General features: G+C 41.9%; 1 protein-coding gene across 2 annotated transcripts in view; it reads left to right on the top strand.

Moving 5' to 3' along the window:
- Positions 1-24,959, top strand: part of HHAT (hedgehog acyltransferase) — a 333,401-nt gene that overhangs the window by 22,454 nt on the left and 285,988 nt on the right. Inside the window, exon 3 of one of the 2 annotated variants that reach the window (XM_012811853.2) lies at positions 9,778-9,845. The exons of the other annotated variant lie outside the window; for it this stretch is intronic. Coding sequence (XP_012667307.2) covers positions 9,778-9,845 — 68 coding nt within the window. The remainder of the gene's footprint in view (positions 1-9,777; positions 9,846-24,959) is intronic. 2 annotated transcript variants of the gene reach the window in all.

Here is a 24,959-nt window from a genome sequence, read left to right on the forward strand (position 1 = left end):
ATTGATAATTTCTTAAAGCAGCTTGCTTTAAAGGGGGAGCTCTTTTGTTAATCCTACTTTTAAACTTCAAACTGTGTTGTGGCAGCTGCTGACCGGGTGGGGGATCCTTCTGTGGACATGTTGCAGCAGCTGCTGGCTGGGTCGGGGATCCTTCTCTGGAGAGCACAAAACTTCTCTACACTTTAACTGGTCCAGAGGCTGCTTTACTATGTGTCTTATTCCTGCACCACTCCCGAGCCTGAAGCTTCTTTTAGCCTTTTCTACTTTCCCTTTTATTTTCAGTGCTAAAGTGTTTCTCAAGCCATTCCCAGGAAACATCTTCCTCTTATGGTTTTGCCAGTTCAGCTCAGGGGAGCCAGATCCCCCTGCCTTGCCAAAGTACATTTAACTGGTGCAACACTGAGCCTTCTTGGTTCCACATCTCACTTTCTAATTCAGGAAGAAGTGCAGTTTGCTCACGTCACAGAAGTAGGTCACTGGAAAAATTGTCTCTTCCATGAACTTTTTTTGAGCATTTGTCCTTGGAGCAAATGTCGTGCCTAGAACATACTAGATGTGTGGGGGTGTCCGTCCTTTTTTTCCCCTGCTGCATATTGGAAGAAGAGTTGTCTTGGGCCACACGTTAAACACAAACACTGACACAAGCTGATGAGCAAGAAAAAATGTCCGTGCAAATTTTTTACACTTATCTGACACCATAGATCAGCAAAAACAGTCCTTAGATGATTTACATGTGGTCCACAGGTTAGACAAGAGGCTCAAAATGAATTAAGTGAGTAGCTGGGCATCTGCACAGCTACTGTGTCCGGGTGTGAGCACACATCTTACTCACGGCTCAGTTCCATCAGCAGCAGCAGGCTGTCCAGTCATTAGGAACAACAAGCAGATTTTAACAGTCAAATCGAATTTCTCAGCAGACCGTAGCAAGGACTCTCCAGAATACCCTCCTCCCCAGCTCTACCAAGTATAGACCATCTCAAAGTCATATGGAAATACTTGGGGGGGGTGGTCTGCTGTGCTGTGTGACCTCACCCTTGTGCTCTGCAGTACTGGGGCTGACCCACAGCTACTGCAGCAAGCTTGTGCCTTATGGTTTTGTAGATGGAGAGCTTTTTATGTCTCTCTGCATTTAATGTGAAGAAAGATGTGATGCGGCATGCATTAAAAGGCTCGCATAATAGGCCTGGAAAGAACTGATACCTCCTCCTAAAAGAGGACTGTATCAATTTAGTGCAATGCTTGGGATGAAAACTGTTAATTCGTATTACTGAAAAGAAAACTGCCGATGATAGGAGGTCACTGGTTTAAAAAGAAAAAAGAATCTGGGGGGGAAAGTCTTTGACTATTTTAATTTACCACTTATTTGTTTTTATTTAAATTTTGTATTTCTTGTACCTATTTCAAATTTTGTAGCTTTCTGGGAATACATACATTTTATTGTAGGTTTTCAGTTTGATTAGTATATTGTGCTTCATAAAACTATTATTTTTAAAATTTTTTGTTAGTTCCTTCATATTATTCTTTGTGTATATTTGCATCTTTCTTCCACTTTCCTCCTTCGTTCCCTCTCTTCACTTCTCCCTCCTGTTTTTTTTTTCTTTCTTTAATCGACTGTGCCAGAGATTTTATTAATCTTTTTAGCTTTTCACTTTGTTTCTTTCTGTTTTCTAATTCCTTGATTTCTGTCCTTTTATTATTTCCTTTCATATTCTTTCTTTGGGTTCGCTCTGTTCTTTTTGATTCCAACTGTATGCGTTGAGTGCTTTATTTTTTAAGAAAAGTATTTGTATTGTTGTATTGAATCTGATTGTTTTTCTCAGAAGGGTTTCCAGCAGAGGAATTATAGAATAAAAACCACAATGTTTTCCAGGTTCTTGATAGACATGCCAAGCCCAGCCCACTCTTGAGGACCATACAAACTAACACTTCTGTGGGAGGGTGCCACAATCTTTCCGTATTACTTCTCAGCAAGCTGAATATTCTTTACTCCATCTCAAGTGTATTTGGTCTATGATGTGAAATGAAATGAAATTATTTTCTTGCAGATAGGCAACTAAACATTATTTATTGTCTTTCCATGTTAAAATACAACGCAATCTTGATCATGTAGCAAATTCTTATTCACACTGTAGACTGTTTGAGAGGCTGTCTTTTCTGCTTCAGTCTCAATCAATTCTCACAGAAGTACTGCAGTGTTTTAATTATTTTTGCCATATAAAATGCTTATGTGTCCGGTAAAGTAAGTTATTACTTATTGATCTTTGTTTCCAGACCTTTCTTAGGTATTTTTGCCAGTTTAATTCTTTGAGTTGCATATTTAAAATTGGCCAAGTTCCAAAGAATTCTCATTAGAGTTTTAATTAGAATTACAATAAACCTAGAAATTAAATTGTAAATAATTGGCATTCTTAAAATATGGTGTGTTTTCATCCCGGAATATAATATGTATGTATTTTTATTTATTCAAAGTCTTCCATTACTTCTCTTCATGAAGCTTCATGGTCACCCAGGTTAGAGTACCCTGGCATCTCTCACAGCAACCTCAAACTTCTGGATTTAAGAGATCTTGCTTCAGCCTCCTCAGTAGCTAGGGCTACAGGCACTGCCACAATGCCTGCCTAATTTTTCTTATTTTTTTTTTTAAGTAGAGATGGGGTCTTGCTCTTGCTCAGGCTGGTCTCCAACTCCTGAGCTCAGGCAGTCCTTCTGCCTTGGCCTCCCAGAGTGCTAGGATTACAGGTGTGGGCCACCATGCCTGGCTGGTTCATGGTCTCCTTTATAATAAGTCCTGCTAAAATTCTTCTTGAGATTATTTCTGAATCTTTTCTTTTTCTGCTTTTACGATTGGGATATTTTTCAAATAATTTTTTTTTTTTTTACTTTTTAGCTGATTATTTCTAGTCTTATAGTAAAAGTATTTATTTTGGTTTATGTTTTAATAATTTATTAAATTCTCTTCTGTTCCATTGGTTTATTGTTTGATTCTCCTGGTTTTTCTTTTGCTATTTAGATAATCTCATCCACAGATAATGATAGTGGTGTTGCTTCATCTGTTTTACTTTGCTAAGACATCTGGAGTAATATAATATCTGGATGTTATCTGTTTTAATTTTGACTTTTGCAGAAATGTCTGTATTTCTTTTAACCATTAAGGAAAGGTTGAACAACATTTATTTTTAAAGTCACATTAAGGAATCCTTCTAAAATTGGCAATAAGTGATGAGTATTTAAAGTATCTATTCCTTTTTAAACCTATTGATACGATATTTTAATATCATGAATTTTCTGGTAGCAAATCAAATGGATTCTTATGACAAACCTACTGTGACCATATTATTTAAAAATATATTGCTTTTTTTCTAAGTTTAAAAAAAATACAGATTAGTGAGTGAGAATGATTAGTCTGTAATTTTGTTTCAGCCTCAGATTTCAAGATTGGCATTCTTTTAGCATTATAAAACAAATGAGAAACATTCCATTTTTTTCATATTTATGGACCTGTTTAAGTAGTACGTGTGAAGTGCCTGTATCAAACTTAGATATCATTCATTTCTAAGTTTGTCTAGGCATAAAGTTTCTTGATTCAATGAGAACTTTGCAGTATCCTTCAGTTTAATTGGTGTATTTAGGATTTTTTCCTTAAGTCAGTTTGAGCAATTCATGTTTTTCCATTTCATTGACATTTTCAAATGTGTGAACACGTAGTTGTGTGTCGTATTCTTAAAATGTTTTGAATCTTACATGTGTTGGTTTTTCCTCTTTTCAGAAATTTAGCAAAGACTTAACTATTTAACAGATTTATTCTCTTTTTCAAGTTCTTGGATCTCCTTATGAATTCTACTGGCTTTTTGTTTTCTGTGAAGTTATTTTCTAATAATTACCCCACTTTCTGACTTTCCAGAGAGCCCAGGTGCACCTTCCTTTCTGAAGCCGCTGTCTTCCTGACAAGTTGCATATTAATGGCATTTTTGCAAATGGACTGTGCTTTCAATTGATTTGCATTTTCATTTCACAAGTCCTTTTTTATTTCTTTAGTCTTCAGTGATGTTAATAGAAAAATTCGCCAGGTATGTGTGGGTTGTGTGTGACAGGTGCCTGTAGTCCCAGCTCCACAGGAGGCTGAGGCAGGAGGATTGCCTGAACTCGGTAGTTGGAGGTTGCTGTGAGCTAAGCTGATGTCGTGGCCCTCTAGCCTGGGCACCAGAGTGAGACTGTCTCAAAAAAAACAACAAAAACCGCGCCTTTAGTCACATGTGGTTAACATTTCTTTAAGTAAACTCCAGAATACAAGAAGTCCTCGTGTTTAAAGAGCCTTTGGTTTTTATGGTGAAAAGTCTATATGTGAATCACCACCCCCTATTTCTTTGCTATTTTATAGTAGATATTCTTAAAGAAGGATACAGCTAGTATAGTTGAACACATTGACCTTCCTTTTGTTGTTCCTGTGTAATCCCATGGCCTTCATTATTACTGATCTTGGCTTATGAGAAAAGGATTCAGCAGCTGATTTGTAGATTGATTCTTCCTTTTATATGGCTCGGACAGGACACTAACCTCTCAAGGGTATGGGCTTAGTTAGTTATGAGCTAATTTTTCCCACTTACTTCTGTGATTAAAGGACTTTTGTTGCCAGATGGCTGTTAACTTTGGAGAAGCAGTGCAGGGTCAGAAAACAAAGGCTGCTGGTGCTGTCCTTGAACAGGTGTCCTTGCCCTTGGAACCAGGTTTGCTGGCTGACCTTGGATTAGCAAGGGTCTGTGAAAGGACATCAATGTATTGCCCCTGCAGGAGCCAAGGCCTGGACAGCCTGCTCTGAAGCATTAATGGTGAGTGTTGTGGCACAGCCAAGTCTCCCCGTGTTCTGTTTGATGATGCTTCACATCGTGTTTGACCATGGTTGTCCTTAATACCTGTGCCCAGGGGCTTAGGAAACAGGGGAATCACTGCTTTGCTACTGAGATTCCAAGACTCCTAGGTTACTCCTTGCACTCAGGCTGCACTGCATTCTCCTCCTGTGTTGATGCTGGTGCTTAAGGTACCCCCAAATATGGCGCTTTGGTATCGGAGAAAATAGCAGAAGCAGGAAGGTCATCCTCACTTGACCCCCACAGTTTTCTCCTGAAGCAGGTCATAAACCCCTCAGGTCAGAGATGCCCTCTCTGTACCCAAAGGAAAAGTACATCCTTATCTCTGAAGATGAAGGATCACAGAGAAGAAGCAGACCTTGCTAGGTTCCCCTCCGTTTAATACCATTAGATGATACTCTGTCCAAATCTTTCCCTGTCCACTTTTTGTCAAACCTAGCATAAAAATACTTGTTTAGCCATTTCTTTGGGTTGTCATTTCCTTACGTAGTCTACAGTGTCACGTAAAACATCTATTAAATAAATTTGGGTGCATTTCTCTTACTACTCTGTCTTTTGTTATAGGGGCCCCAGCCATGAACCTAAGAAAGGCAGAGTAAAAGGATTTTTCCCTCCCCTATGTAGGGGAATGTCAGCTCCTAGAGCAGTGGTTCTCGACCTTCCTAATGCGTGAGCCTTTAATATAGTTCCTGTGGGTCGTCACCCAGAGGTTGAGAACTGCTGTCCTAGGGAATCTGCTTTCTTACTGCTCTAACAAGCCTCCTACAGTGATTTGGGGCAGGGCTGGCTAGAGGGCAATTGAGGGCAAGTCCTGACATTGGACCACACAGCTCCTCATTCCTTCTGCTCCCAGAAGGAAGCCCGCACTGGGTGCTGGACCCCCCACACCAAACAGATATGCACAGAGCTCTGGCTCTCACGTGGTGAGACAGTTTCCATTTCTGTCTGGGGCTTCCTTTGCCTGTCCCAGGAGCACTAAGGATTCCCATGCAAATTGCATTCTTGGTGATCTCTCCTAAGAGACCCAGAATTCCTCAGGTGAGTGGCAGGGCAGCAGCAGGGCACCTGGGAAGGTTTGAAGGCCCCTTTATCCTTTTGCATCCCACTGAAGTATTTGGTTTGCTTTTGCTTGGGTTATTTCCAAATCACATTTTCATTCCCTGAGTGGGAAATGGGAGAGGGACAAGGAGCCCCCATGCCTCCAGGGTGTCATGGGAAACCTACTCCTTCTCACCACCTCTATAGATTAATCTGCTGATGGATATTTGGGAGTTGCTTACCATTAAATTCCCCTATCATTAGAAGCCCATCTTTTCTGCCTCTCCTTCAATTCTCATTTATTCCACAGTCGGCTATACCCACTACTTCCTAGAGAATTAATTAGTAGGAGCTGATTGGAGTTTTTCAAATGCATAGAAACAGCAGGACATATACAGGATGATTGGGTGTGCCACCCCTAGTGTATCAGTCTAGGGTGTGTGTGTGTGTGTTTTCCTCTCTTCCTGATTACTGCTCTCTAATTACCCCCACCCCCGAATTAATTTCCCATTGAAATGTTGAAGGTGAATGGGGTAGGTTAGTTAGAAGCTTAAGTAAATGGTTTAGCACCACACCTCATTGGCAAGAATTAAAATGCAAATCCCCTCACTACCAGGTAGGCAGGAGCTTTGACGGATCACTGGAGGAAAGAACAGGAGACTAGTAATCAGAGCCCATCAGCAGAAATGGCTTCATTTCTGCGCCCTCACACAGTTTCGTGGAGTGCTGAATTTTGGGAAATGGAACTCATGCACTAGAAGGAAGAGCTGGCTCTGCCAGGTAGCCAGGCTGGTATGACAGGGCATTCCCAGGCTCTTTCTGTTTTGGAGCAGTCTCTTGCTTGACTGTATTTCAATTATGATGAAAACTCCCATTTTGTCCATAGGGTCAGGGTCAGGGATTGTACCTGGGAAGGTACAATTAGATGTTCTGAGGGCTCCTGCTCTTCATGGGTAGACCCGCTAGCCAGGTGTAGGGCTAGCACTCTGGGAGGCTGAGGTGGGTAGATTGCTTGAGCTCAGGAATTCTAGACCAGCCTAAGCAAGAGCAGACCCAGTCTCCATGAAAAATAAAAAAATTAGATGGGTGTTGTGGTGACTACTTGGGAGACTGAGGCAAGAGGATCGCTTGAGCCCAGGAGTTTGAGGTTGCTGTGAGCAAAGATGATGCCATGGAATTCTACCCAGGATGGCAGAGTGAGACTCAGTCTCAAATTAAAAAAAAAAAAAATCTGCACTTTCTCCTTCTCAGCTTCTCCCCTCCTACATCAACTGAATTCTGCAGCTGTGAATTTTGAGCAAACTTAAGACAGTCTTAAGATGGTGATTTCCTAAGGGGTTATGATTGGATCTAAGTTGTAATTAAAACTTACAGTATTTGTTTATGTCAAGAAATCAGACCGAGGTAGTTTCTAGGAATTCTCCGGAATACGAGGGAGGATTTCTGGTCTAGAACTGGGCTGTCCAATACCATAGCCGTTAGCCACACATGGCTGGTGAGCACTGGAACCAAAGTAAGATGTGCTGTCAGGGTGACACGGACGTTGGATTATAAAGAATTAGTAAGAAAAGGGGAATGCAAAATAACTCATTAATAATTGTTTAATTATTTTTTGGATTTATTGGGATAAGTAAAATATAAAAATAATTTCACCTTTTTTACCTCTGTGGCTATTAGAAACTTTACAATTCCAGGGGTCCTCAAATTTTTTAAACAGGAGGCCAGTTCACTGTCCCTCAGACCATTGGAGGGCTGGACTGCAGGCCCTGGGATGAGTCCACTGCTCAGCAGGACAGGCAGCGGTGGCAAAAACACCCGGCGGGCCGGATAAATGTCCTAGGCGGGCTGCATGGCCATAGTTTGAGGACGCCTGATTATGACTATGGCGCCTATTGTGTTTCTGCGCGGCAGCACTGGGCAGGATTTCATTGTTCTCCGATCTGTGCAGGATCCTGTTTTCCCACTAGAGGGAGATATGTGCCAGCTTCAGAAAGTCTGAGGTTGGCATGTAAACTTTGGCTGCTTTCGAACCTACTCTTTTGAAAAAGAAGAAAAGAGGCTCAAGGTTTTGCTTTCTTTCAATTCTGCATAATTCTGATGTTTCTGGAGGTTGCACTTTATGTGAAAGTAAAGCCAAAATAGAGAAGGGCAGAGGCAGAAAGGTTTTCAACTCTCTTTGTATTTATGAATTCAGAGATTCTTGCTCCTTCTTTGTTGAAATGAAGTCACTTGTCAGTTGTTTGCTGAGTGTTCCCTTAGACTTGAGCCTGTGCACAATGCAACACACACATCTGTGTACACATTCACACACATCTGTGCACACATTTACACACATCTGTGCACACATTTACACACATCTGTGCATGGGTACACATACAATATGGCCTTCTGTGTACATGTAACAAAAAAGACCAGGGCTGTACTATAAGCACACATCTCTATAGCACTCAGAATGTATGGCATGCAATGTAGATGGGGCAGCCAGAGTAGTGCAGTATGTACCAGGCCATTGTGCAACACATCTCCCTTTTCTGTTATTCCTAGAAAAAGAATAAACGTTGCCTGAAGTTTGGGACTAGCATTGCTGTGTGCATGCAGTGTGCATGAACCTGCACTTTGATCTTGCTCTGGAACCAGCATCATCTCATGATTTTTTTTTTGAGACAGAGTCTCACTATGTTGTCCTGAGTAGAGTTCTGTGGCATCATAGCTTGCAGCAACCTCAAACTCTTGGGCTCAAGTGATCCGCTTGCCTCAGCCTCCTGAGTACCTGGGACTACAGGCGCCCACCACAATGCCCAGCTATTTTTAGAGACAGGGTCTCTCTGTTGCTCAGGCTGAGCTCAAGCAATCTACCTGCCTTGGCCTCCCAGACTGCTAGGATTACATGTGTGAGCCACCATGCCTGGCCTTCATGATTATGTTTTAATGATACCAGTTTCTCTTGGTTTTCCTCCTGAGTTGTTCCTTTTTGATTTTCTGTGGGTTTTGCACTTCCCTTGGTTCGATAGTCATTGATTCCTCCCCCCCTTTTCTTATATATGCACGCTCCTTCACTTTCTGGGGACTCTGAGCTATTCTGGCACCTTTGTCACCACCCATATACTGGGCACTTCTAAGTCTTTATCCCCAACCGAGCGCATTTTTTTCTGAGCTGCACCCACACCCATCCAGCTGCCTGCTAGACATCACACAGACCTCAACATCAAGCCCCAGACCTCCTGTGTCCTGCATCATGGCACTCATCAGCACTGTCGTGGTTTCTTATTCCTTGTTTGTCCATCTTCTCCATGGACAGTAAGCCCCAGGAGGATGAAAGCCACGCAGATCTTGTTCTGTGTCAGCCCTAGTACAGGTCACCACACCTGGTGGTTGTGCACCCTCAAGAAATGTTTGAATGAAGATTTTTTTTATATCTTTTGTTTCAATCAACTATACTGTTTACTTATAAACCTGCTTATCATCATTATATGATTCCATTTTATTTTATCTTCTTAGCATTATAAAATGTAGTTATGACGACCATAATTTTCTGACATGGTCTATGTAAAAATTTTTAGCAGCCTATCTGCGTGGGGCATTTGCCCCAGCCCTGCCCGTGTCTTCCCGTATTGGAAGCTCTTCTCCCTTGTGCCCCTCCTTTTGTGACCCTCACTACGAGTTGAATTTCCATCTCCCCTACTTTGTACTTCCAGGGACTTAGGTCACAGAGCACTGGAAAGAAAGGTCCGGGAGCGTGGCCTGTTTCCATGCTTGCAGCTCAGCCCACAGGCTGCTTTTCCAGGACCTAGTCCAGTCCTTTTAGTCATTTTGCTATTCAGCCAACCCAGTTTTGTTTAGATTTGTGACTAACGGAGACTGTTTTTCTTGTCAGAACATGAAGAGGAACTGGACCGAGAATTTGAGCTGGAGACTGATGCTTTATTTGGAGGATTAAAGAAGGTATAAGTAGATGAATGATAAACCTCAGTTTTCACACTTGATTTTAATACAGTGCATCTCTTTTGTATTTGGAGTTGATCCACGTATTGTATTCAGCAACAATCTGGAATTAAGTGCCTTTTCTGCTATAGAGCTGTGGGTATGCTATATTGGAGAAGGTTAATCTATTAGCATCAGTCGTGGCCTCTGACACTCTTTATGCCAACTGTTGAGGCCTTCCTTCTGGCCCCTTGGCACCGCTGGCCATCTGCAATGCTGCAGAGCATGCTGGGAACTCCTGTCCCATCTCCCCCCGGCTGCTGCTGTGGCAGGGGCGGCTGTAGCTCATTTTGCTGCTTCAGTAGCAGGCCAGGGTGGCCACTGCTCATTTACCTTCCTGAGTCCTTCCTGATTTGACAGGTAGCGCTTCTGTCCTAGAGTTTGTTGTGAGCCAGTACCAAATTCTTCTCTTCCAGATGAGAGATACCAGACTACCTTTTTCTCCCACAACAGTTCCTTTGCCCTTGAGGCTGGGGTTCTTCTCCTTCATCCCCTTTCAGTTTCTCAGGACCCCATTTTAGTTATGGTTTGGATCACAGGAGGTCAAGGGCCAGGTCATGGTTTGGGGTTCAGGTCAAGGTTAAATAACCTGTGTATTGGTTTTTCCAAGTATTTCAATATATTTTAAAAATATCAAAGCATTTTTAAATTTTCTTTCTTTTTTAAAAACTATTTTTCTCTGTGTAATGTACCCAAACTATTGTAAGTAAATGAGCTTTTATGCACTGGCTTGGGACATACAGTTTGCATTCCAGGTTCTAAGCATCCTTCTTGCAAATGGGCTTTTGGAAGACAATTCATTTCCAAACTGGGCACTGCCATTCCTGGTGTTTTCCTACTTTCATAGTTGTAGATCTTGCTTAGAATTGTAACAAATTTACTTAAGTTTCCATTTTTATTTGCTAGGATGATCTGTCCCTTTTCCTAGCTCTGTATGGAGACCCTGGGCTAGATATAAGGCCGGTGTTGGTCTGGGACTATGATAAGTGTCTAGCTCTGTGTGGGGTGCTGTTTCTGGCTTTTATTGTTCTACCTACTAGATACTTCCATGAAAAGTTAGATGTAAATCAAGTTTTCATTTCTAACATTCTTGGCTAGATGTTTCTTATTTAAATAAGTCCTTCTGAGGATTGTTAATAAGAATGTGAGGTGGGTAGGAGTGTGTCCACTTGAGAAAGACATTTGGGAAGCTTTCTGTTGCAGTAGAATTTGAGACATAGCGGAAGAGAGCCTTTGTGAATGTCTTTGAGTGACTCTTTAGAAATATAACACTATCGGATCTCTTACAATAGAAAAAGAAAATGGTTATCTTTTTTTCCTTTTGGAGTCAAAATTCAGGCATTTCAGGTAACATTGAAAATACAGAATTGTTTGCCAGGGCAAAAATAAGCAAACATGTTTTAGGGACTTAGCGGAAGAGAAACAATTGTGAAGTAGTATGAGAACCTGAACACAGGGTCAGGCCCCTGCTAGTCCTGGAGCTACCACAGAGGTTATTGCCAAGGCCAATGGTTGGCCCAGCGGTGTGTTGCTGCTTCTAGACAAAGGAGCGTCATTCTGACTGACTTCCTGGCTCTTGTCACTCCATCAGGTCCAGCTTTGTGACTCCCTGCTAGGGGCTCCAGAGATCTGGGAAGACAGCCCCTTCTAAATATCCTCCACGCAGCCCTGAGGACAGGGCTTGGGGCAGGAGTGCCAGTGTTCAGGCCAACCTGCCTTTGTGGAAAAGCACAAAGGGCGCTGGTACATCCCCTTGGAGCTCTGGGCACTCAGTCTTTTCCCTTCTGATCAATCTCTGTCCCTCCCTCTGTCCATCTGACCATCCATCCATCCATCTACCCAGAGAGCGCCTCTCATTTTCTCCTCTTTCTACATCTCATTACCTTGTATATGGGGTGCGTGGTGTAGAGTCTAGAGTTGAGAGAGAAAATGATGGTGATATCCAACAGATGAACAAATTGGTACTGTGTCCTTAGGTTCTGGACACTTCTTACTCAATATTTCCTTTCTTGGAGGTTGTAGGAGGTGGCAAACAAATGCTACGTTGATCCAAATCCTAATTGAAAAGAAGATATTAGATGTAAATAGAAACTGTGAACTTTAGAAGGAATCATATGTTTTTTGGCCAATCTGTTCCTTGAATGCTAGTGTTGTGCCCAGAATTTCCCTGAGTCCCCGAGCCCACGAAGGGACGAACCGAGACACACTCCAATGTAAAAGCAAGAGGCAAGCTTTATTTAGCAAGCTCGAGCCTGGACCCTCTCTTGGCAAACATACCAAGGAAGGCCCCGAGCCTAGGGGGTTGGAAAGTTTTATAGGGTACAGAAAGCAAGAAGGGTGAAGAAGGGTGGGGTACATTTTTGATTGGTGGTCGGGGTATGGGGAAGTACGGGGAGGCTCTAGATTGGTACAGGTATGAGGGGTGGGGGATTTCCTAACTGGGGTCTTAGGGTGGTATGAAGCAAGAAGGGTGGGGAGCACTTCTGATTGGCTGACTGGGGTTCTTGAGTTCGGGGAAAGGCCAGGGTTTTGGGGAAGCTGAAACTTATTATCTAAGATGGCTACCAGGGCTCAAAATAGTGTTAGTCTGGTTCTCTCACTAGTGTGCAGCCGGACTTGGTAAACCTCAGCCACACTGGCATTCTAGGTTAGATGAGTATTGTGGGAAGTTGCTCTGGACATTGCAGGATGATTAGCAGCTTCCCTGGGTTCTACCTCGTAGATGCCAGCAGCATCTCCTCCACCCAGGAAGTCTCAATAAGCAAAAATACCACCAGGCATTGCCAAATCTCCTTAGTGGGTAAAATCACCCACTCATCACTGTAGCTGGTCTACAGTGATGTGTAGGGCTTTGCCCCCACTCTCATCTTGCCGGTTTGCTGTTCTGACCTTTGGTCAGCCTCTTTTCTCTTCTGGATTTGCCTGACCCCTTCCTCGTCTGGCCCTGACTCCCTGTTATGGAAGAATAACTTAAACCTCCAAGGTGGGCTTTGTGCTCCTAGTTCCTGATACTCTCCTGCCCCTCTACTTCTTGCCACAAAAACAGCTTTTACTGAGTGTGTCTGTGTGTTCAAGTCCATATTGAGTGCTAGGGACAGTGGTGATCAGACTAAGTTCCATCCTAGAGTCTCCCAGTGGGAACAGGTTGGCAGTAAATAAATGAACGAGCATAACAGCTACAGATGGAGTTAAATCCCACGAAGGTGACATTAAACAGGGCAATGTGATGGTAACACTTTGGATCATCTTCTGTGTCCTACTTATAAAATTTTAACTTGTATCACCCATGCCTTACTAGATTTTGAGTCCCCGAAGCATAAGGCTGGGATTTAATCATTTCTGTATCTTCAATGCCTGGAACAGAGGTGGCGAGTATTTTATTGAATTCAATGGCAGGGGAGCGTGAACAATATCGTGCCGGGTTGCAGCACGGAAGTAAAATGCACCAGGTCTAAGTGCATCTAGCAGATGTGCAGGCTGACGCTTATAGTTGGTGGACAGAGAGAGACCTTGTAAGCACAAGCAGTCACAGACTGCTCCTGGGAGGAGGAGGTTGATCTTCACTGGGCTCCAAAGAATGGGCAGGATTTGGCCAGGTCATCAGGAGAGGAGGAGATGCTGTCCCAGTGGGAATTCCTGTGATGAGAAAAGAGAAGGATGGATTAGGGAGATGGCGGCTCAAAGTGAAACTTCATTTAGGACAGAAAAATGGAGCGGGGCCTGACTATGGTCCTCTAATTTCTGATGCTGTTAGGGTTTGGAGGATTATAGCCCAAATCAGGAGTGCACTGGAGTGTTATTATTTCTTTGGGATAATGCTGATTGCTCTCGCCGAGACACTAGACGTGGCGTGGGAGCTTGTGTAGTTGTGGCTGTCAGGGGCTGTTCAGACTCCGTGTGCTTCCTGCATCCTGTTTTATAACATCTGCTGTCCTAGGCTCGTCCTAGGCTCTCAGAGCGAGGGCTTCCCTGCACAGGCACGGGGGGCCTCCTGCGGCGATTGTGACTGTGTGCGGAGCCTACGTGTGGCAGGATGGGGCCGCCTTTCTCTTGCTTCTCTTCTCTCTAGTGGCATCCAGGAGGTAAGAGAAATGTTTCCGTGCCTGTGTTGCTTGCTTGGAGTAGTAAATGGGTTTCTAGACGGGAGGATCTGAGTGAGACTGATACAAATGGAGCTCTATGTTGGGTTGTAGTGCCATTAACGTTTTTGCCTTCTATTTCTGAGTCAAGGTACTTGGCATGATAGAAAGAGCACAGCTTTGGAGATGGATGGACTTGAGTTTGAATGTAACTTTGCCACATCTGGGAATGTCATTTACCTCCTCTGAGCCTTTTTCATTATCCGGATTATGCCACTGAGAGACACCCAGATAATGGACAGAAGACACCCAGCATGTGTGTGCTCGGTACAGAATACATGCTCAATCCAAGTTATGTGGTTATTGTTATTTTTTTCTTTACTGGATGAATATTGCCTTGCTTTAGCATTAAGAGTCCCTGATTCCCCCTCTGCGGTGAGGAGGTATGTTCCACAGAAAGACATTTACATGTAGAAAGGGGCTCTCAAACTCCTAGAGCATTGGGAAGAGTGTTAAAAGGATCATTTTTTCCCTCTTCTTTCCTGCCGCATTTTCCCATGGTAGGTTGCTAGAATTCAAGTATACCTTTAAATAAGCCGTTATTCTTTCAGAAGTAAATTCAGGGAGGACGTTCGAGTGCCCGTGTGAAGGCTCAGGAAGACTAGACGAGGGCAGAGTGGGAAGCCGAATACGATCGTGTCTGTGCACGCAGAGGGAGAAGAGGTACTTTTCTTAAGCATAGATAGTTTTTAGCTACTTGAGCTTTGCCTGTAAAGATTTTAAGATTTAACTTATTTATAAATGCCTCTGCATTTCGATACTTGAATACCGCATTTGAATACTGCATTTCAAAACAACAAGCTCCATCTTGTTTCATTTAACAAATATTCATTGAGCTGCTACAGTGTGAGAGGCTTCCAGGCCACGTGCTGGGGCTGCCACGATGTTCCAGGCTGCCTTTGTCCTCACTGGGCCCTGAACTGGGGGAAGGTGAGGTCATTGGGGCTGTAGAAATTAGAACCCTGACTCAGAGGGACTGAAGCAGAGATGTTGACAGGGAGATAGGAAAAGTCAGTGAAGGGAGTAGCATGCCTGAGGATTTGGATTGGAGAGAGAGTAATTCAACTTGGCCAGAAGGCTGAGTGTAAGGAGGCAGGGTCGTAAAGGCCATTGGGGGCCATGTGAGGTGTCTGGACTTAATCCAGAAGGCAGGGGGCGATCATTGAAGGGTGCCAGGTGTCATTTCTTTTGTGGACTCTTTCCAGAGTCCTCTGATTTCCTTGCCGTGCCCACTGTCTCTCTCTTTCTCTCATACACAAACACTCGATCTATTAGTTTTGTAGCAGTAAACCCTGGGTTCTAACTTTACCTTACTCCCCTTTGGCTTTTTCAAAGACTTTTAAAATGAAACAAATAATAATTTCTATGAATCCACAGATACAAAAGAGAGAGGCAAGCAGAACAGGATAGTTGGTGGCTGAGAGTTGTGTGGAAAGGAAATTTGACATTGATCAGTTGCAGATCCTTATTTTTATATAAGGCAGAGGGCTACAATTCCCGTTCCTGTCCTCTCTAGGAAATCACTGCCATCTCACTCTTTCCTAACTATCTGCAAACCTTCTGCATACTAGAAAGAAAATCTAGCAGGGAAGAGACAAGAGGTGGTGCAGTAACAGGTAAAGTTTGTGTTAATGAGAGGGAAGCAAACCTGTGCTGTGCTCATTTGTGAACCTTTCTTCTGTCGCTAATCCTTGGGTTTCTTGCCCCTGCCATTTGGAGATGCTTCAGTCCACATTCTTTGCCTGGAGGGGCTGGCATGGGACACAAGAATCTGCCTCTGCTGAGCTGAAGGGGCAAAGTCGTATTAAATAAAATCCAATTTTTTGCTAATAAGGGCAGGCTGAAAATTCACATGCACAGCCAAACCACTTAGTAACCTGCTCCCGGCAGGTGGGGGGAGGGAGAGCTATGACAGAAATGCTGTAATCATCTTTGAGGGGCCGAGGCTTAACGAAAATCAGGTAAGGTCTAACCTTTATAAACTCACCCGAGTTCAGACACAAGAAAGACAGCAAACATGGACAAGAGACCAGTGACCTTCCACAACAAGTCCTCAACCAAGTAGGCATGTTCACCTCAATCCAACTATTAAAATTCTACTAATGTGTCAGGGAGTTAGTTGGATGTCAGGGAAAGACAATACACCATTGGAATGGTGAGAAATTTCTTAGCCACAAATTCTGTCAGTTTATAAGTAAGTGTCTGCTCACTACTGGCTTTGTGGTCCGGGCTGTAATCATCACTAGGGGTTAAGGAAAATAACAGGTATTTTTTCTCTTCAGAAGAAGTTTAAAAAAAAAAAAAAGGTTTATACTGTGAGAATGCCAAGCTGACATCTGGCTTTAAAAGGAGCAATGCTCAAAGTACACAATAAGGGCCATGGGCATTAATCAACCTGAGCAGATACAGCGATGGGTAGCCGGGACACTGGCCTTACTTCTTAGTTGTGTGTCCTGTCTGAAAGCTGGCCCTGGCATGACATTTAACAAAGTGTTTCTGTATGGGTAATTACCCTGCCAAAAATTGCTGGGAGAGTTTCTAACCTTGTAGTGACCGAGGAATGTTCCCTGGAGGAGGTGCATTTGAGCTGAGCCTTGAACAGAATCTGTATTGTGTTTTGAACTGACCCAAACTATTTGGTTGTTTAACAAAAGTCAAATCCTTTGGCTTTACTCTTGGTAGCTTCTGGCAGTAGGAGCTGGGTAGGAGTTTTTAAATGTCTTCTCTCCCACAACTTTGCTTCCCAGTGGTATGTTGTGGTGAAAGAGTATAGAGCTGAATTCTCTACATGCAAAAACATAATAAATGTAGGTAGGCAGGTGCAAAACTCATCACTGAACTGGTTCCTGAAAGATCATGAAGCCTCTATTGTCTGCCTGTACGTACTTGAACCAGCATCTTGCAGAAGGGTTCATTCTGAGGCTGATGTAATTATATTCTGCTGGCTGAAACAGCCTCCTCCCCTCCCCTGCCCACTTCTAGTCTAATTAGAGGATAAAGTCTTATTAGGTGAAGGGACACAGACCAAAGGAGTGTTAGACCTAAGGATGCTTTGGGTGCTGGGCTCTAGAGATTATCATGCTTCATTCTTACAAGGGAGCCTGTGAAAAATTTGAACCCACTACATTTTGAATACCACTCTTTTAACTGGTAAAATATTTCTTTCTAATATTACTTGCACTAGTAAATTCTTGTAGTTTCAGATACCATCTTGGAATTATTTGGATTGTGGCCATGTCTTGGATGTGGATTTCAGATTAGGATCCTTCAAATGCTAACTCACTCATTTGGATACTTTCAATGTTCAGAACTGTTCTTAGGAAGTGAATTAATGTTAATTTACAGGCAAATATCCTATATAAATGCTCTAACGGGCTTCAGACAGGAACCGGGGTAGGGATCACCCTGGCAGGTTGAATAGTGACTTGGACCTAAAATTGGGAGGGGAAGTAACTGGAAGTGGAGGAGGGAAACATTTCCTTCTCAGTACATTCTGAAAGTGGTGCCTGTCAACATTCTTAAAAAGGTTATTACCTTTTAAAATCATGACATGACAGTTGATATGTCTCTGTTAAAAAGAAATTAGGAGGAGCAGCAAGGTAAGAGAGAGCTCATGGGGCACGTGGCAGAAGATGTGAAGGGGGTGACTGTGTGAAGAGCTGACTGACGCCACTTTCAGGGATGACAAGTAGCTGTTGAAAAGTTTGAGATGGATGAAGGTTATCTTACCATAATTTTACTCTTAGATTTCATGAATACAAAACTTATATCAAATTTTTACCATTTTTATTAGGCAAGTAGTAGAAACTAATACATACCAAGCTGTTCTATAAAATTCATAAAAAGCTTTATGAAAAACTTGTATAAAAAAGGTCAGGTTTCAAGTAAGTGTTGTAACTTCACCTTTATAACTATCTTAACAAGCCGAATTTCCATGGGCTCTCTTAATTACAATCTAGACCATGAACTTGTTTTGTTCGTATTATGTTTTCTTCTTAAAAGTTTTTCTCTCATTATAACAGTGAAATTAAGCCTTACCAAAGGAAGGCCTTCCAAAAAATTGGTCAAAACCTCAAGCCTAATTCTCTTCACGATAGACTTTTGCCCATCGGAAGAAAAACCACCGTATAGCACTAGTTTATGCACCGCATTACTTCTATAACGGCAACTCCTAGTTCACTGATGGTGGCTTCCTTGCAAGCCCTCCCCTCCACCCCTCCACCTCGCTCTTGAGAGCTATTTATTGCCTAGAGTTTACACAAAAAATCCTTTAAGTAAACTTCCCATGGTTACAATTGTCTAGTCGAAAGAAATATATTTTTAAGCCTCAGAGGCTTGTACTATATGCCGGGTACTATGGGTATGCAAATGAGCAATCTAGTCGTGAACTTTTAATATTCTATGTACCATGGTGCTCGTGGGTGTCTCTGGAGCCACAGATGTGTTCTAAGTCCCGCCCTGGTTCTACCACAGAGTCTTGTTTGATCAGTTTTGTATAAGTGGTACTTCAAACAAACAAAAAGATATTGGGATTTGAGTGTGATTTCTTTAAATTTTTTTTTTTTTTTAATTTCGAAAGAGTTATGTGCTCCCAGGAAATTGCAACAATAGTGCCGAGGGGTCTTGTGTACCTCCACCTAGATTCTTCAGTGGGGAGTCTTTTGTGATACAGTGAACTCTGAAACCCAGGAACTTACTACAGACCTTATTCAGATTCCACTGGTTTTACAGGCACTTCTTTGTGTACCTGTATATAGTTGTATGCAGTTTTATCACATATATAGATTCATGTAATCACCAACCCTATAAAGATACAGAACCTCAAAGAACTACTTTCTCCTGACTCTTTATAGTCATATTCACCCTTGCCCCCATCTCTAACCCCTGGAAAGCGTTATCTGATGTTGTGTGCGCCCGTGCGTGTGTGCGTGCATGCGCGTGTGTCTTACAAATTTAGGATTGTTGTATCGTCTTGCCAAGATTGGTCTTTTTATCTCTCTGTAATGACTCTTTTTGATGCTGGTGGTTGAAGTCTACTTTATCTTATATTGTTCTTTTTTTTTTTTTTTTTTTTTGCAGTTTTTGGCCCAGGCTGGGTTTGAACCCGCCACCTCCCGCACATGGGGCACCATGCCCTAGTCCTTTGAGCCACAGGTGTTGCCCTTTATCTGATGTTAACGTAGTCATTCATGTTGTCTTCGGATTAATGTTTGCACAACATATCTTTATCCATCCTTTTACTCTCGGTCTAGCCCTATTGTTATATTTAGAGTGTATTTCTTGTAGACAGCATAAATTTGGGTCATTTCTTAACAGTCCATTCTGCCACCCTCTGTCTTTTAACTGCTATATTTAATTTGGTTAGGGTTCATTCAGGCTTCTTGAAACTATAGGTTTATGCTCTTTGCCAACTTTGGGAAATTTTTTTTTGCCATTATTTCTTTCACTCTTTTCCAGCCTCACAATTTTTTTTCTTCTTTCCTTCTGGAAAATTTAATGACTCAACATTAGATCTTTTGTTATTATACCAAAGGTCTCTGAGGCTCTATTTATTTTTTCAGTCTAATTTTCTCTCTATTCAGATCATGTGTGTTTAGGTTCAATAATTCTTATGTAATCTATTTCTGCAAGCTAAGGTGACCAGATGTCCCGCTTTTGGCAGGACAGTCCTGATTTTTAACAATTTGTCCCATGTCCCGCAGCATTTTAAAAAAGTTATAATTTTTGGAAAGAATGCACAACGGCAGGAGAACGGGAAGGGAATATACGGTTTTCAGCTGCCATGTGGCTATTTCTCCAGGATATATGTTTTATATTATTTTTATTAATTTTATAATGTTAAACTTTAATAATAACAAATAATTGTTGAGAACTGATTGTCGAGAACTGCTTACCAAAGTTCGCATTGTTGATCAGTTGTTAGAATTCAACCACCATTGTTTGGACTTAATAAGCAATGGCAATTTTTGGCATTGGCAATGACGAAAACATTTTGTAACTGTCTCTCAGATGATACACATCATACTATGTGCTAGTGCTAGTTAAACAAGTGATGTCAACAAATCAGCTATTCAGATAATTTAGGTAAGTTATTTATTTCATGAATTTAGCAGATAGTACTCATATTATTTATATTTTATAGTGGCAGCAAAAAGTCTAGCGCTGGCCTTGAAAGTGACACTTAAGACTTACAAAGTATCATTATTAAAAAAATATTGATAAGGAAAAGGTTAAATCTTGGGCATCAGCAAAAATCACAATAGAGAACAAATGGTTAGAAATAGTTCATCATTTTGAAACAAACCATGTTACATATAATAATGCACTAAAAATTGTGGGATGCGCGCTGTCCTTACCAGGAACTAATCCTGTGACTGAACGCATTTTTTCTATGGTAAATAAAGTGTGGACATCAGAAAAATCACAAATAAGTGTTGAGACCTTGAAAGCCATTTTATGTGTGAAATATAATTTAACAAATTCTTGTGAAAAATTTCATGACCTTTTAAACAACGACAGCAATCTACTAAAAAAAATTCACTCAAATGAGAAATATGCCAAGGAATAAAATAATACTATACATAAATTTTTAATGATTATATTTGTAAATTGCACTTATGTTGAAATTTTAAAATATATATTACAATATTATTTTTGTATTCTATAAAAATTTTTGTTGCCCCATATAGATCAAAATTTTAATTAAGACCCCCTACCCCCCAGTCAATGGTGTCCCGCTTTACCAATGTTAAAATCTGGTCACCTTACACAAATGTTAGTTTTTTTTTTTCTTCTAACTCTCTGTGTCATCCTGGGTAGAGTGCAGTGGCATCATTGTGGCTCATGGCAACTTCAAACTCCTGGGCTCATGTGATCCTTCTGCCTCGGCTTCCCAAGTAGCAAGTAGCTAGGACTACAGGTGTGTACTGCCACACCTAAGTTTCCTATTTTTTAGTGGAGGTGGGGGGGGGTCTCACTCTTGTTCAGGCTGGTATCAAACTCCTCCTGCCTCAGCCTTCCATGGTGCTGGGATTATGGGTGTGAGGCATTGCACCCCACCACTCTTTCTCTCTTAGTCAGCCTTTTGCTTTGGGGACCTCTAGCATTATGAGACTCTACCTAGAGTTTCAGTTTGCTCGTGTTTGTCCACTGTATAAACCAGTAGGTATAAATTAGTTTGTTTGATGTGTGAAGACTTCCTAAACAGAAAGCAAATTCTGTGAGTGTGAGGGCCATTTTCTGGGACTGTGGCCCCCAGTGGGCTGGGGATCTTTTTTCCTCCATGTTACTGTGACTCGCTTTGTCTGGGGGAGTGACACTACTGGGATGTATGACTTATTAGCGTAATTTGGAGTGGACAGGTCATTAGTTCATATAATTTGCTGTGTAGTCATCCCATTCATTACGTTTTTTTGTCGTGGTCCCTATCTTGTTTATCAGCCTCATTCATTGTTTACAGCTCTTTTTTTCATACACCTTCTAGAAAATATGGTCAGTGGTTTTCCAGTTTGAGCAGCGTGGGGATAATATTATAGTTTTTGTACCTTTGACTTCATGCTGGAATTTAAAATTTCTTTTTCAACATGTGATTCCTTCATTTTTAGCTGTAGGGAGAGTGAAGGAATATGGAACAATAGGGCAGTGGAGCAGAATCTATCCATGTTACACCAGGGATATGCATAGTCTTGTATAATCCAGAGTGACTTTTAGGAAATAGGTAGGTAGAGAGTTGGAAACAGAGGTTGTTACTGAGTTTAGGTTGGCAGCTGTCTTGAAGATATTCACAGAGTTTGCCAGTGTTAATTTGGTCTTCATGGTTTAATTAGGTCATTTTAAGGGGCTTTCTCTTCTCTTTTCTTTTGTTCACAAAACACTTGCTCTCTCCCTTGGACCACTTTGCCTGGTTCGGGTGGTGAGGAGGGGTGAAGGCTCTGGGGGTGGTACACAGTGGCACAGTGCCTGTGATGTCAGCGGCATTCCCTTGCTCGGAAGCATCTTCCCCACCTATGCAGGATAGTGAAGATGTTTGAGCAGAGCCTTTGTTATTTACGGGAAAAAATAAGTTTTGTTAATGGAAGCATTTTATCCTTCAGGACACATTGATGGGGAGAGAGTGTTGTCTCAACATTGCAAGCAGGAAAATGATTTAGTTTGAATTATTTTAGAAATAGCAAAGCAGCTGTTTAGAGAGACAAGAAAACTCTTGCAATAATTGTTCAATGAATCATTAGTCTGAGTTCATCCAGAGAGCAGTGCCTCTTCTGTGCAGAATTTCCTGCAATGTTATTCTCCTTTCGTGGTTTTTATCTGAAGATCTATGGGCCGTTAAGGTGAGTTTGCTGCCTTTAATGTGAAGGAAAACATTTTTGATTTTAAGAACCTTATGAAGGTTTTCTCTGATCACAGAACTATCCCTCAGTGTAATTAGGAAATTATATGTGGTCTCAAAGTAAGTAATAAGCAGCGAATGCTATTTAGGAAATAGATATGCAAAAATGTCCAGTACTATATTTCTAGTGTATTTTGTTTTTATAACATGTGGGAAATAAGAATAAGGAAAATAATACATATATTTACTTCTCCACTCAGTTTTCTCTATCTGAAAGAAAAAGAGGGATGATAATAAAACATTTAGACTAGTGGATAGGGTAGGTAATTTTCTGTTTGTTTACTTTTTTAATGATATACAGTAGAACCTTCGTAGGTTCTACTGATCACCTCCCTCTATTGACCACCCCCTTAAATTGACCTAATGGTCATAGATCAGACATGCACCACATGTGCGTAGCAGTATAGTAGTAGGCCCAGTTCTTTATGCTGCCCATCTCCATATGACCACCTCCAGTCCCTTGGGTGGTCAATTTGTAGAGATTCTACTGCATAATATTTGGGGAGTGTAGATGATACTTTGATCCCTGTATACAATGTCTAATGATCAAATCAGGATAATTGGGACATTCATCATTTTAAACATTTATGTTCATGTTGTGAATGTTACAGATATTTTGGTTTTGAAATAATAGATGCATTTGGGAGTGCATCCTAACATAAACACTCCCTGATTTCATTATCTGGTTCTTGAACACTCATTCATTTTCCTCTGTTGAATGTTAATTTCAGAATAGTGTTCTTCCAAGTTAGTTATTTTCATAATGCTTCTATCCTAAAGTGAGAGCTGGATTCTAGTCATAATGATAACGTTAATCCAGGTTTTACTGCAGATGACAGAATCCATTCTAAAATGGGAGAAAATTATTGAAGGGATTTAAGGATGTGTTTCAGAAGAGTTGAAAGGCCTGTCCAAGCGGGCACTAAGGGAGCTTCTGGGAACCATTCCCAGATTCACTCCACAGAACTGCTGCAGGGCTCAGCTCTGCTCAACAGCCTAGAGCTGCTGTGCACTTGCAAAAATTGCCACCTGGGATGTTTCAGTCACCCTAGGGCTGACTGGACCCCTGAAGTCTCCCCTGTGACTGCTGCAGAGCAGAGGGCCTCTGCCACCATTCCTTCAGTGGGGTCCCAGCCCATACAGGGCTGACCAAACTGTGCCTGTGGGCCCACACTGATTTTGTGAAGACTTTGTAGCTTGTCTGTGGTGTCAGATATCATGAAAATCATGCTAATAAGCTTTCGTTAGTACTGTGTATTTACTGTGTGCCTAAGACAATTCTTATTTTCCAATGTGTGGCAGAAATAAAAAGGTTGGACACCCATGCTACGTTGTATTTTGCTTTCAAGTCATAGTGTGTACATTTGTTCTTCAGGACTCAGGTAATTTTCAGGGGTACCCGTTGCAAGGAGTTCTGGAACATGCAGTTAGCAGCCTTCCACGGGCTAATGGACAGGAGGTCACACTAGGAGAAGTTTGGAGGGCGGTGACTTAGCAAATCAATCTGCCATATGGAGCAGGTATTTTCTTTAGAGGAGGTGAAGATGGCTGCTTCCCATGGCCTTTCAGATTTCCTGACACTACCATTCCATGCACATAATACTTAATACATTTCAGGCCTGACTCCCAGTATTTCCCATTCTTTAATTTATGTAATTTTTATAAGTGTAAACTAAGTCCTTCACTGTATTAGTTCTCTATTTTGCCCACGTCTCTAGCAGCGGTTCTCAGCCTGTGGGTCGGGACCCCTTTGTAACAATGAAAATACATCCAGGCATTAGGAAGGTTGAGAACCACTGATAGGAGATTTGCAGCAGCTGCAAGCTTTTCCTGGCTCGCAAAGACTAGTTGATGTGCTGCCACGAGCCTCTCCCTAGGTTGTCAGGAGCATCTGCTCCACCTGTGGATGTGGACGTGTGTGCAAATGCGCCCCAATGCTGTCCACAGGTGCAGTAAAGCAGATCCTGATGGGGCATCTGAGTTGAGGAACCAGTAGATTTTGTGTACCCAACGCGGCTACAGGATGAACTTCTCTCTTTACTTGGGGCATCTTGATGGTTGCCTTGGCGTTTGGTAATTTAAACATTTTAGTCTCTTGACCTGGCCTTATTAGCCACATGTCTGTGTTGTCTTCAGCTGGAAAATAGGCTTCAAGTCTGTGGTTTAATTCAGCATTATCTAGGGAATCCAAGAGAAATTACAGAATCAGAATCTTAGCCCTCCCCCCTGTGGTAACAATGCAGCCTCTCAGCCTCTTAGTTGTTATAATCTCTCAGGCTGTAAGGGTGATAAGAATTCAAGGCTGGGAGGAGGAAAGATTTACTAAGCAGTGAGTTAATAATGTAAGTCCTCTTTTGCCAGGAACTTTTTCATGTAACTTTCTGCCTTGGTCACATGGTGGTGTGAGGAGGGGGGATCGTTCCCTCTCTCTAAAGGTGGGCACTCAGCCAGGACTCAATCTATGGGTGGGTGACCACTCTCTCAGTATTTCTTTCCTTTAGCCTGGGAAATAACTATTTTTCCTACTCTTCTGAAAGGAATCTTAGA

Source organism: Otolemur garnettii, unplaced genomic scaffold (genome assembly GCF_000181295.1).
Source record: "Otolemur garnettii isolate 467f Iridium unplaced genomic scaffold, OtoGar3 scaffold00178, whole genome shotgun sequence".
NCBI classification, from domain to species: Eukaryota; Metazoa; Chordata; class Mammalia; order Primates; family Galagidae; genus Otolemur; species Otolemur garnettii.